The 14636-nt window shown below is 43.9% G+C and overlaps 1 protein-coding gene across 8 annotated transcripts in view; it reads left to right on the forward strand.

Annotated features, from left to right (window-relative positions):
- DIS3L2 (DIS3 like 3'-5' exoribonuclease 2) overlaps positions 1 to 14636 on the forward strand; it is a 285705-nt gene that overhangs the window by 148585 nt on the left and 122484 nt on the right. For all 8 annotated transcript variants that reach the window (XM_073359152.1, XM_073359149.1, XM_073359151.1 and 5 more), the window contains one exon: positions 12834 to 12946. In XM_073359152.1, the coding sequence (XP_073215253.1) occupies positions 12834 to 12946 (113 nt within the window). The remainder of the gene's footprint in view (positions 1 to 12833; positions 12947 to 14636) is intronic.

The raw sequence follows: 14636 nt of genomic DNA on the forward strand, positions 1-14636 counted from the left end.
ATTTATAGCTTATTTTTCTCCCTTTTCTGTGCAATCCTCTTGGAACGTCCTGGTTCTCAGAAGAGATTCTTGAATGCATTGTTCCATGCATTGCTCATGTCATTGGCTGTCCTGATACATTCTCACATATTTTCAGAAAAACAGGAAGTATAAAGACTTTCGAAGTGGGAGAAAACAACATTTTAAGATTACACATCTTTCTTTGCTGGTTCCCTACCCATCCTTTGTTTGTCTTGTCTGTTTAGTTTTGTAAGCTCTTTGGGGCAGAGACTACCTGCTTGTTGCTAGCTCATGATTGTATTGTGCATCTGGCAATATTTGTTTAAAGCCCCAGCTCCTGGATTTGTGTGACTAAGTGAGAATCTCAGTTTTTAGTTTTTTAAAATAAGTTTCTAGCCCTCATAGATGCAAAGCAAAAAAAAAAAGGTTGCAAACATGAATCCTGAAGGCTATGATGCCAGAAAACAAAACTAACGTAAAATTATTTGTAAAAACCTTTTATTTTTAAGATTTTCAAATCTCATGATTTTGAGGGCTTGATTAATGAATTTTGAATGCTTGAGGTTGGAAATATTGCTCTCTCTTACTATGGGTATGTACAGTGCCTAGCAGATTTGGGACCCAGTCTCAGCTGAGGCCTCTTGATGCTACCGTAGTAAAAATAATGAATAATTAATCATCTTGTAGAATTGTGGAGAGAAGCTCACGTGTCTTGAAGACTTCAGCAAGGCTATTACTGAAAGGAGAGGTCTCTTTATGGGATGGAAGCAGGAGAGTTGTACCTATCATGGCAGGTGCTGGGGAGCCTTTCTAACTCTGATCTACGTTCGAGAGGTTTGGAATGGAACCTCCCCTGAAGCTGACACCTGCTGAGAAGCTTGTTGGCACATGGCACCACATCTGTATCTTTGCCATGTAGTGTTGTACACTATGTATGCATAGTCAGTTCTTGTCTCTTTTCAGAGAAACTCCCTACCCCTCAGCTCTGCGGTTTCCAGAAATGAAGATATAGGAGATCTTTTTAGAAAGTACTTTCAAGACGATGATTGTGTGAAAAGGCTAACTTAGCTCCACCCTTACTCATCCACTAACCCAAGACATGGGATTGTTTTTATTGCCAAAAGTTTTTCTTCAAGTTTTATGTCAAAGGAGCTGATAACAGGAGGGTTTAGTGAGAGAGGAAAAATATTAATGACTGAAAATATGTGTAGTTGTACTTCAGAAGGCTGGACCAGCATCATGTACCATTAAAAGGTTTAGAGTTTCTTGGTAAACAAGGCAATAGGTTCATGCCAAGTTGCAATGTGGTTTCAGAAACCAAAATGGCCACAGGGCATGCAAGTAAGGTTTAAGCATTTTCCTCTCATTATTTTAAAATAAATGAAATAAAACACATCTTTTGTTTGAACAATAGCTTTGTGTTCTGGGGTAGAAAAGTGACCTCAGCTGACAAATAAAAGCTATTCCTTTTGTCTTTGAGCTTGAAAGCAGTCTAAATAAAAAGAACAGGAGTACTTGTGGCACCTTAGAGACTAACAAATTTATTAGAGCATAAGCTTTCATGCGCTACAGCCCACTTCATCGGATGCATAGAATGAAACATATAGTAAGAAGATATATATATATATATACACACACACATACAGAGAAGGTGGAAGTTGCCATGCAAACTGTAAGAGGCTAATTAATTAAGATGAGCTATTATCAGCAGGAGAAAAAAACTTTTGTAGTGATAATCAAGATGGCCCATTTAGACAGTTGACAAGAAGGTGTGAGGATACTTAACATAGGGAAATAGATTCAATACGTGTAATGACCCAGCCACTCCCAGTCTCTATTCAAACCCAAGTTAATGGTATCTGGTTTGCATGTTAATTCAAACTCAGCAGTTTCTTGTTGGAGTCTGTTTTTAAAGCTTTTCTGTTGCAAAATTGCCACCCTTAAATCTTTTACTGAGTGGCCAGAGAGGTTGAAATGTTCTCCTACTGGTTTTTGTATGTTATGATTCCTGATGTCAGATTTTTGTCCATTTATTCTTTTGCGTAGAGACTGTCCGGTATGGCCAATGTACATGACAGAGGGGCATTGCTGGCACATGATGGCATATATCACATTGGTAGATGTGCAGGTGAACAAGCCCCTGATGGAGTGGCTGATGTGATTAGGTCCTATGAATAAATATGTGGACACAGTTGGCATCGGGCTTTGTTGCAAGGATAGGTTCCTGGGTTAGTGGTTGTGGTGTGTGGTTGCTGGAGAGTATTTGCTTCAGGTTGGGGGGCTGTCTATAAGTGAGGACTGGTCTGTCTCCCAAGAGCTGTGAGAATGAGGGATCATTTTTCAGGATAGGTTGTAAATCTTTGATGATGCACTGGAGAAGTTTTAGTTGGAGGTTGAAGGTGACAGCTAGTGGTGGTCTGTTATTTTCTTTTGTTGGGCCTGTCCTATAGTAGGTGACTTCTGGGTACTCTTCTGGCTCTGTCAGTCTCAATAGAGATCTTGTAGGTGTTTGTCTTTGTCTGAGGGATTGGAGCAAATGCAGTAGTACAGCTTGGCTGTAGACAATGGATCGTGTGGTGTGTCCTGGATGGAAGCTGGAGGCATGTAGGTAAGTATAGCGGTCAGTACATTTCTGGTATAGGGTGGTGGTTATGTGACCATCGCTTATTAGCACCGTAGTGTCCAGGAATTGGATCTCTTGTGTGGACTGGTCCAGGCTGAGGTTGATGGTGGGATGGAAATTGTTGAAATCATGGTGGAATTCCTCAAGGGCTTCTTTTCCATGGGTCCAGATGATGAAGATGTCATCAATGTAGTGCAAGTAGAATAGGGGTATTAGGGAACAAGAGCTACGGAAGCGTTGTAGCCCACAAAAGCTTATGCTCTAATAAATTTGTTAGTCTCTAAGGTGCCACAAGTACCTTTTTGCGGATACAGACTTAACATGGCTGCTACTCTGAAACCGGCCTAAATAACTTATTCTGTGGTGGGCAGTTTTTTACAACTGCTTTTCTTCCACCATATATCCAAGCCAGGCACTTGAGTGTGTATGAAACTTGGAGGTACCCATATAATCCTCGTTTGCTCTTCTTTGGTGACCATAGGCTACCGTGATGGTCTTGCTGCTGCCTAAAATAAGTAAATGTGTCACCAGTCCTAACGCATCTTGTTGCATCCATTGCGTGAGGATTCCCTGAGGCAGGCACTTCATGGTAATAGTGCATGTTAAAGCACCATGAATGCCCCTGGTGCTAGAGACGTTTAGTGATAACGAGTGCCAGTCATTTTCCCATGACTCAGTGCAATACTCAGGCACTTGCCCGAGCCACCCCCCATGCCACTGTGGTCACACCGCAATTCTTAGCGCGCTACCTTGAGCAGAGCTAGCATGTGTCTGTCTGCTCGCACGTGGATGCGTCCTCCCAGGGCTGCGTAGATGTACCTTAAGTGCTATCCACCTGATGCCATATAACCCAGAGGTAGGATTTGTATTGGGTACTATTTTTACTGATACCAAGTCCTCCCGGTCCCCCTACCTCTATTTGTTCCATCCACCTGTTGCATCTTGTCCTTGTTCTAGAATGGGAGCTCTCTTTGTGGCAGGGACTGTCTTTTACTTCTCTAAAAAGAAAAGGAGTACTTGTGGCACCTTAGAGACTAACCAGTCTCTAAGGTGCCACAAGTACTCCTTTTCTTTTTGCGAATACAGACTAACACGGCTGTTACTCTGAAACCTTTTACTTCTCTGTGCAGCACCTACCACAATGAGACCCTAATCCTTGCTTGGGGCCCCTACGCTTCTGTAGTTTTGACAGTAAGCAAACAACCATTAGTCTTGTGTCTTTGTTTCAGCCATACTCTTGTATTACATTTTCAGATGAACAGTGACAGAAGTTCTTAAGTCACCTTTTCTCCTGAACATGGTGGTGGTGGAGGAGGGGTAGAAACCGTGAGGAAGTGTACAAATTCTAAGGAATTGTCTTCTGCCACCTTATCTTCTTGATGTTTTGTTTTGAGTTTCGTGGCCATTAAATGTTTGCTTTTTCCTATACATTGTATGCCAAAACCTGTGTGATGTTAACTTGCTTGGTCGCCTTCTCTGAATATGAATATACTACCAGGGTGTTGTCTTACTTGCTGTTCCCATAAATAGAAACTTCAGCTTTCAAAGTCCTAGAACAAACACTTGACACACATCGCTGTGTTGGCAGTTCTTGCTGAGCACTTGCAGATTGAAAGAGCCTTTTCTCTTCTCTCCCCTCCTCCCCTCTTTAATCCTTTTTTCAATAATGAAGGGAAAAAACGTTCTTCAGACAGTTTTTGTTCAAGAAAGTGAGATCATCAGCAAAGAAGTCAAAACCAAGAGCTGGCTCTTACCTCTCCTGCGAGGTGACAAATGTAAATCGTTCACATTTGATGTCAGCATCTGATCAGCTTTGCATCCATACAACATCTGGGAGTGGGCTCAAATAAATTAGATTTTCAAATCAAAGAGTGAGCCCTCTATAAAACCAGTTAGAGCTGCGTGAAGCATTGTTGTTAGCTCTGTCATTTGTTAAACTTCAGTATGAGATCACACACTGTATTGTGGGAACTTGTAGATGGCGCAAGTCCATTATTTGTGTCTTATCCATCCGCTAAATTGTTGTTAAACTAGGAGTGAATTGTGTTGCTTGAAAAGCTTTGCTGTCATTCTGCAAGGTGAGAAACAGGATTGTTTTTCAGTTGCAGCATTTCTATGATTGCATGTAATCAGTGTGATGACCACAGCTACTGTTAATCTTGCAAAATATGTTAGCCTAAAGGAAGCTTTGCTGGGTGAGAGCAAGTCATTTGATCTGTTTCTACTTTGTAGAGCTCTGAATGGAAACGCCTCTTTGTTGGTGGGTCTTGCAATGCAGTTGCTGGATTTCAAGCAGTTCCTCTTTCTCCCTCCAATGTACATGACATAGTCTATATTCTCCAATCCATAGCATCTAGTAACCTAAATTTTGTCCAGCCCTAATCCCCCAATGCCAAAATGGCATTGTCAGAATGGGACTGAAGAATCTAGTTTTATCTCTGTTAAAGCTGATTAGTTTTAGATGAGATAAAACCATGAGGTCCTGACTGCTCTTGGCCATCAAAGATCCCATGGCACTTTTCACTGAATTAGGTGTTAGCTTTCAGCTCTTGCTTAGGGTATGTCTACACTACGAAATTAGGTCGAATTTATAGAAGTCGGTTTTTTTGAAATCAGTTTTATATATTCGAGTGTGTGTGTCCCCACAGAAAATGCTCTAAGTGCATTAAGTGCATTAACTCGGCAGAGCGCTTCCACAGTACCGAGGCAAGCGTCGACTTCTGGAGCGTTGCACTGTGGGTAGCTATCCCACAGTTCCCGCAGTCTCCGCTGCCCATTGGAATTCTGGGTTGATATCCCAATGCCTGATGGGGCTAAAACATTGTCGCGGGTGGTTCTGGGTACATATCGTCAGGACCCCGTTCCCACCCTCCCTCCCCCCGTGAAAGCAAGGGCAGACAATCATTTCGCGCCTTTTTTGTCTGCTGCCAGCCAAAGATGTAAAAGATAGATGGAGTGGGTCAGAACAAGAAATAGACCAGATTTGTTTTGTACTCATTTTCCTCCTCCCCTGTCTAGATCACACTGCAGTCAGTCACAGAGAAGGCGCAGCGAGGTTAATCTAGCCATGTATCAATCAGAGGCCAGACTAACCTCCTTGTTCCAATAACAACGATAACTTTGGTGCACCATTTCTTATTGGAACCCTCCGTGCAGTCCTGCCTGAAATACTCCTTGATGTACAGGCACACCCTTTGTTGATTTTAGCTCCCTGAAGCCAACCCTGTAAGCCGTGTCGTCAGTCGCCCCTCCCTCCGTCAGAGCAACGGCAGACAATCGTTCCGCGCCTTCTTTCTGTGCGGACGCCATACCAAGGCAAGCATGGAGGCCGCTGAGCTCATTTTGGCAATTAGGAGCACATCAACCACCACACGCATTATCCAGCAGTATATGCAGCACCAGAACATGGCAACGCGATACCGGGCAAGGAGGCAACGTCAGCGCGGTCCCGTGAGTGATCAGGACATGGACACAGATTTCTCTGAAAGCATGGGCCCTGCCAATGCATGCATCATGGTGCTAATGGGGCAGGTTCATGCTGTGGAACGCCGATTCTGGGCTCGGGAAACAAGCACAGACTGGTGGGACCGCATAGTGTTGCAGGTCTGGGACGATTCCCAGTGGCTGCGAAACTTTCGCATGCGTAAGGGCACTTTCATGGAACTTTGTGACTTGCTTTCCCTTGCCCTGAAGCGCATGAATACCAGGATGAGAGCAGCCCTCACAGTTGAGAAGCGAGTGGCGATAGCCCTGTGGAAGCTTGCAACGCCAGACAGCTACCGGTCAGTTGGGAATCAATTTGGAGTGGGCAAATCTACTGTGGGGGCTGCTGTGATGCAAGTAGCTCACGCAATCAAAGATCTGCTGATATCAAGGGTAGTGACCCTGGGAAATGTGCAGGTCATAGTGGATGGCTTTGCTGCAATGGGATTCCCTAACTGTGGTGGGGCTATAGACGGAACCCATATCCCTATCTTGGCACCAGAGCACCAAGCCGGCGAGTACATAAACCGCAAGGGGTACTTTTCGATAGTGCTGCAAGCTCTGGTGGATCACAAGGGACGTTTCACCAACATCAACGTGGGATGGCCGGGAAAGGTGCATGATGCTCGCATCTTCAGGAACTCTGGTCTGTTTCAAAAGCTGCAGGAAGGGACTTTCTTCCCAGACCAGAAAATAACTGTTGGGGATGTTGAAATGCCTATATGTATCCTTGGGGACCCAGCATACCCCTTAATGCCATGGCTCATGAAGCCGTACACAGGCAGCCTGGACAGTGGTCAGGAGCTGTTCAACTACAGGCTGAGCAAGTGCAGAATGGTGGTAGAATGTGCATTTGGACGTTTAAAGGCGCGCTGGCGCAGTTTACTGACTCGCTTAGACCTCAGCGAAACCAATATTCCCACTGTTATTACTGCTTGCTGTGTGCTCCACAATATCTGTGAGAGTAAGGGGGAGACGTTTATGGCGGGGTGGGAGATTGAGGCAAATCGCCTGGCTGCTGGTTACGCGCAGCCAGACACCAGGGCGGTTAGAAGAGCTCAGGAGGGCGCGGTACGCATCAGAGAAGCTTTGAAAACCAGTTTCATGACTGGCCAGGCTACAGTGTGAAAGTTCTGTTTGTTTCTCCTTGATGAAACCCCCCGCCCCTTGGTTCACTCTACTTCCCTGTAAGCTAACCACCCTCCCCTCCTCCCTTTAATCACCGCTTGCAGAGGCAATAAAGTCATTGCTGCTTCACAGTCATGCATTAGTTATTCATTCATCACACAAATAGGGAGATGACTACCAAGGTATCCCAGGAGGGGTGGTGGAGGAGGGAAGGAAAATGCCACACAGCACTTTAAGCACAGCACTTTAAAAGTTTACAACTTTAAAATTTATTGAATGACAGCCTTCTTTTTTTTGGGCAATCCTCTGTTGTGGAGTGGCTGGTTGGCCGGAGGCCCCCCCACCGCGTTCTTGGGCGTCTGGGTGTGGAGGCTATGGAACTTGGGGAGGAGGGCGGTTGGTTACAGAGGGGCAGCAGTGGCAGTCTGTGCTCCAGCTGCCTTTGCTGCAGCTCAACCATACACTGGAGCATTCTGGTTTGGTCCTGCAGCAGCCTCAGCATTGAATCCTGCCTCCTCTCATCACGCTGCCCCCACATTTGAGCTTCAGCCCTGTCTTCAGCCCGCCACTTACTCTCTTCAGCCCTCCACCTCTCCTCCCGGTCATTTTGTGCTTTCCTGCACTCTGACATTATTTGCCTCCACGCATTCGTCTGTGCTCTGTCAGTGTGGGAGGACAGCATTAGCTCGGAGAACATTTCATCTCGAGTGCGTTTTTTTTTCTTTCTAAGCTTCACTAGCCTCTGGGAAGGAGAAGATCCTGTGATCATTGAAACACATCCAGCTGGTGGAGAAAAAAAAAGGGACAGCGGTATTTAAAAAGACACATTTTATAAAACAGTCGCTACACTCTTTCAGGGTAAACCTTGCTGTTAACATTACATACATAGCACATGTGCTTTCGTTACAAGGTCGCATTTTGCCTCCTCCCACCACGTGACTACCCCCTCAACCTTCCCCCCTCCCTGTGGCTAACAGCGGGGAACATTTCTGTTCAGCCACAGGCAAACAGCCCAGCAGGAATGGGCTATACTGAGTGTCCCTGAAGAAAAGCACCCTATTTCAACCAGGTGACCATGAATTATATCTCACTCTTCTGAGGATAACACAGAGAGAGAAAGAACGGATTTTGGTTGAATGCCAGCAAACATACACTGCAATGCTTTGTTCTACAGTGATTCCCGAGTATGTGTTACTGGCCTGGAGTGATAAAGTGTCCTACCATGAAGGACGAAATAAGGCTGCCCTCCCCAGAAACCTTTTGCAAAGGCTTTAGGACTACATCTAGGAGAACCGCAAATGCCAGGGCAAAGTAATCCTTTCACATGCTTGCTTTTAAACCATGTATAGCATTTTAAAAGGTACACTCACCAGAGGTCCCTTCTCCGCCTGCTGGGTCCAGGAGGCAGCCTTGGGTGGGTTCGGGGGGTACTGGCTCCAGGTCTAGGGTGAGAAACAGTTCCTGGCTGTCGGGAAAACCGGTTTCTCCGCTTGCTTGCTGTGAGCTATCTACAACCTCCTCCTCCTCCTCATGTTCTTCGTCCCCAAAACCTGCTTCCGTATTGCCTCCATCTCCATTGAAGGAGTCAAACAACACGGCTGGGGTAGTGGTGGCTGAACCCCCTAAAATGGCATGCAGCTCATCATAGAAGCGGCATGTTTGGGGCTCTGACCCAGAGCGGCTGTTCGCCTCTCTGGTTTTCTGGTAGGCTTGCCTCAGCTCCTTCAGTTTCACGCGGCACTGCTTCGGGTCCCTGTTATGGCCTCTGTCCTTCATGCCCTGGGAGATTTTCACAAAGGTTTTGGCATTTCGAAAACTGGAACGGAGTTCTGATAGCACGGATTCCTCTCCCCAAACAGCGATCAGATCCCGTACCTCCCGTTCGGTCCATGCTGGAGCTCTTTTGCGATTCTGGGACTCTATCATGGTCACCTGTGCTGATGAGCTCTGCATGGTCACCTGCAGCTTGCCACGCTGGCCAAACAGGAAATGAGATTCAAAAGTTCGCGGTTCTTTTCCTGTCTACCTGGCCAGTGCATCTGAGTTGAGAGTGCTGTCCAGAGCGGTCAGAATGGAGCACTCTGGGATAGCTCCCGGAGGCCAATACCATCGAATTGTGTCCACAGTACCCCAAATTCGAGCTGGGAACGTCGATTTAAGCGCTAATCCACTTGTCAGGGGTGGAGTAAGGAAATCGATTTTAAGAGCCCTTTAAGTCGAAATAAAGGGCTTCACTGTGTGGATGGGTGCAGGTTTAAATCGATTTAACGTTGCTAAATTCGACCTAAAGTCCTAGTGTAGACCAGGGCTTAGATTCCAAGCTGAATAGTCTGCCTGACTAAATTCCTATACGTTTATCACTGGGTGCAGTATTCTTCTCTACATCCAATCTTAAACTTCTGTTGAAGGTTGCTATGGCTTGAACACAAGTCTGTGTTGCTGTGCACTGCTGTAGTTGTATTGTATCTTTAGAGGTAGCTGCATTTCCGTGGTGAAGCAAGTCTGCATGGTTTGTAAAGCTTCTTTCTGAAGACAGGCTGCTCGAGAAACTCAGTCAGGATGGAGCATTGTATCCTGTGACTTGCAGCCTCCATTTGCTCTGAAATTGTCCTTCCTCATCAAACATGAAGGTGGATGTGGCTTCCTTGTAGAATGCAGTGGGCCGTATGTGGCCTGCACTGTGCTTATCCTTACTTTTCCCAGAGACCTCTGTTCTCAGGGATGACATGTTTTTTTCTGACCTCAGCATTTGTCCTTTTTTATAACTGAATGTGCTGGTCTCACTCGCCTTCCCTCTCTGCAGATTGCACTCTTTTATCCTTAAGAAATAATGTCCATATTACAACCTTTCCTTTTGTGACACTGAAATGGAAATCATTTAGACAAAAGAAAATAATACCCACAAATCCGGAGGGGAATTCTGGGAAACCACATTATTCTGTCTACAAAGATCTTTCATTTTCCTAGCAAATAAACCAGAAGAAAACGATCGGTAGTTATTCCTGTGCAGCATTTGCTGAACAGATAAGTTTGGTATTTTGCCTAGGACATATTAAAAGTAGTGGTTTAAGAGAAGTCATATTGGCTGATTACAGAAATCTCTATACTGTATCTTAAAGTTCTCTGGGATTGGTGGGGAGGGGGGAATGAGTGAGTCATACTTTTAGCAACACAAACCTGAGAGCTGCCAGTGCACATTATATCAATATATGTAACAAAATATTTACTTAGGGTTTCCATTAAAAGTTCAAACGCAGAGGGTTCATATTGACCCCTGCTTTTAGAACCTCTGGTGGGAATCCTGAGTGAAATTTAACTCTGTTCAATGTGTTTTTATTGGCTGCCTTCATGTTTTATTATCTCATGTAATGAGATCTCTCTTGGTTTGTCGATTTTTCTGCTGAGGACAAAAAAGTTCACATATGTAACAGTGCGCATATGGAATTAAGGTGTCATTAAAGTCATGATGTAATGACCCCTTCTCCTTTTCCTTTGGTCAATATTTGCCTGTAGGGTCTATATGTTACAATATTGGCTTCAAAAGAAATCAGTATTTTTTTTTTACCTTCTGAAAGTGTTGGCTTCAAATGCTCGTAATATTAAAACTGTTGTTCAAACTGTTGGTCTTAGACTTACTGTCTAAGTAGTTTCAGGCTTGGGCTCTTGATTCATGTAGAGCAGCTTTCAGGGCATCTGATAATATCACAACACAGCTGTAGGCTGCTTTCTGAGGTGAACCATGTGATTTTTAATCTACAGAAGTTTCTCCCAAGCTTTCTAATGACTTATGGAATTTGTTCCTCAGTGTGGGACGGGATTATTATACTCTCCCACTGCGGCCCATTGTATTTACTCTCTGCAGGCCACTTTAATGGAATACAGGTTAGCTGGACAAAGCTAAATTCCAGCATTCCCTCTTCCCTGTACTTTTCAGCTGCCTTCATATATGCTTAAGTATAACTTTCAGTTCCCAGCATATTAAACTCCAGAATCATCAGAAGAGTGTGCAGTCATATATATTGCAGTGCTTAATTATTGTATGTATTTATTATCAAATTACACTTAAAATACAGACATTAGATGAGAACAATCATGCTATAGATTCATGCTTTATTTTTACACCTGCTTGCAAAACTGCCCTATAATGTGTTTTTTACAAGTACAGAGTTAGTGTAAATTGTATTAAATATATATATATATTTTAGATAAATATCTGTAATACAAACAAAGTCATTATCCAGGGTGAACCCTATTTAAAAACAAACAAACAAAAGCCTATTAACAATTGAGAGATCAATGGAATTAAAAATATTCTGCAGCTAATCACTGTAAATCTGTTCGCCCAGTTCTTCGTGAAAAAACAGATGACACTTGTAGTGTTCCTTGAAGGTCAACAAAGCAAGCTAAGGACGCCTGCTTCATGGTAAACACCTTGTGAGCAGCTCCTCTGACTTAGCAGCCCATTGCTTTAAATACCTCCTTTAATTGTAACCACAACAGCAGGGTTCTCAAACTGCGGGTTGGGACCCCTCAGGGGGTTGGGAGTTTATTAAGTGGGTGGTCACGAGCTGTCAGCCTCCACCCCAAACCTCACTTTTCACAAACCAGCATTTATAATGGTGTTAAATATATTAAAAAGTGTTTTTAATTTATAAGAGGGGTCGCACTCAGAGGCTTGCTATGTGAAAGGGGTCACCAGTACAAAAGTTTGAGAACCCCTGTGCAACAGTTTCATGCAAGAAGAGAGCTGGGCTTTCAGGTGTCCAGTGTCCTAAGCCAATTAGCGCTTCATGGGTCATAAACGGCAACCTACGCTGCACCGAGAAATGAAATGGAAACTTGTGCAGATCTCAGAGCTAACCATGTAATGTTCTTCCTGCTTGAAGTACTGCATAATAAGCCTGCAACTGCATTCTGTACTACCTTACATGTCTAGATGGTTTTCAGGTGAAGCCCATGTAGGTTGCTTTGCAGTGTCCTAATATCAAGGTAACAAAGGCCTGGATCATTGTAACAAGGTCCAGATTTGAAAGACATGGTCACACGCTTCTTACTAAGTGCATATCCACTTGCAGTAACGGGGCCATATCGGTACCTAGATAAAGAAAGAATTCTTAGTCCTAGACAAAACTCTAATGTGGCCCCCCAAATTGCAGTCTCTGCAGTGCATACTTCAACTTCAGATGAGGGTAATCAGAGTCTGCATCGTAGAATACAGCGCTTTTATCAGCCCCAGTCTTAGGGGCAACAATTACTGGCAGGTTTCAGCAATCAGATGAGAGAGAGACAAGAGTTTAGCGTGTCAGTTGCTAAATCAGTCAAAAGAATCTATATCTGGAAATGTAAAGACCTGTCTAAAGAGGAAAAATACTTGTGAATGTTGCGTGTTGTCATTTTTTTGTACATTTTCCTTGCTGTCTCGTTATCGATGGCTCTGTGCTAACTCACAGAACTCATACCTCTTGAATAACTGCTCTGCCAAAAATGACCTGGCAGAAAGTCTAGTGATTGTAAAACTGTAGAAATTCTTCTTGAAAGGTGACTTTTGGAGGCAATTACTTCCCTCTAATACTATACTGATTTCCCGATGCAATTTCAGGAAACGTTGAAGTGGGTGTTCATATCGCAGATGTGAGTTACTTTGTTCTGGAAGGAACAGCGCTGGATCAAGTGGCCAGTGGAAGGGCAACTAGTGTGTATCTAGTGCAGAAGGTAAGAATGGCTATCTGCTTCTTCTGAGACCTGTCTCCCTTTTGCCTTAAATTCACTATAAAGGATCATTATCAGAAGCAATGAAACAAACTTACGAGAAAGTAATTCTTCCTCTCTACTCCGTACTGATTAGGCCTCAACTGGAGTATTGTGTCCAGTTCTGGGCTCCACATTTCAGGAAGGATGTGGACAAATTGCAGAGAGTCCAGAGAAGAGCAACAAAAATGATTGAAGGTCTAGAAAACATGACCTATGAGGGAAGATTGACAAAAATTGGGTTTGTTTTGTCTGGAAAAGAGAAGACTGAGAGGGACATAACAGTTTCCAAGTACATAAAAGGCTGTTACAAGGAGGTGGGAGAAAAAGTGTTGTTCCTAACCTCTGAGGATAGGACAAGAAGCAATGGGCTTAAATTGCAGCAAGGGCAGTTTAGATTGGACATTAGGAAAAACTTCCTAACTGTTAGTGTGGTTAAGCACTGGAATAAATTGCCTCAGGAGGTTGTGGAATCTCCATCATTGCAGATTTTTCAGAGCAGGTTCGACAAACACCTGTCAGGGATAGTCTAGATAATACTTAGTCCTGCCATGAGTGCAGGTCGCTAGACTAGATGACCTCTCAAGGTCCCTTCCAGTCCTATGATTCTATGAAACTCAAACCATTATTCTAGTAAACCTACAAGAAACAAGCAAATCCAACACATGGATAACAAAGTTGTACAAAATCTCAGTACAGCCAAAGAAGGCGTTGCATGAAACAGGAATACACGATTTCACCGTGCAGTAAAATGTAATTAAAATTCAACAGGCATCGATCAAAGCAACCTAAGAAACAAATGCTACATTTTTAAAGTCAAACGTATTAATGCGTATATGCTGATTTTCAATTATTTGATGGGGTAAGTTTAGGAAGCTTCCAGGCCAAATCTGTATCATGGTGGTGTTCCCGATTTTCAGAGTTACATGTGCAAAAGTGCTTTCAGGCTACATTGAATATTACAGGCTCTTCTTGCATTGAAGGAAGCCATATAACCTTCTTTCTCCCAACCCACTGTGTAATCCTGTAGCAGCAGCGACAGAAAGTGGAATATGAAGGGACAGCACAAGATTCATAAGAGCAGATTCTCTTCTTCCCTCCTGATCAGTTGGGCTACACCTTCCACTGTTGTTCCATGGATGTACCCAGCAGAAGAGGCATCTCTGGTTAACATTCTTCTGTTTAGTGTGTGTGGTCTGGAATGACCTTTCTCCCATCCCCTCCTTACCAGATTTGCTTATAATTCATAAGATGGCACCTTCAAATCTCTGTGGGAGCTGGAAAGAGCATTGGAAACTAAAGATTTCTCCCATCAGTAAGCGTGAATCCATCCCTAATCTGTTACCCGGGGAAATTTACTCTTGTTGCACTTGTTTTATATCTGGCTGAGAGTGATTGGAAGTTGGGCCATAGTCTTTGACATCTTAGCATCTTGACCAGTGCTCTGACCTTTCGCTGCTGTTTGGACACTGTCTAGAAATATTTTTGAAGGTTTTAAAACTTTCCTGTGTCAGTAACACTTGCTTCTCCCTCACGAAATTGCTTCTGTAGTTTCCCACCCTCGTGCTGAGTCTGATGGTCCCGGAACACTGTGACACAGCTTACCCATTAGAGGGTGTGTGTGTGTATTCACCTGTGCTTATAAAATGCCACA

This window comes from Lepidochelys kempii, chromosome 9 (assembly GCF_965140265.1).
Source record: "Lepidochelys kempii isolate rLepKem1 chromosome 9, rLepKem1.hap2, whole genome shotgun sequence".
NCBI classification, from domain to species: domain Eukaryota; kingdom Metazoa; phylum Chordata; order Testudines; family Cheloniidae; genus Lepidochelys; species Lepidochelys kempii.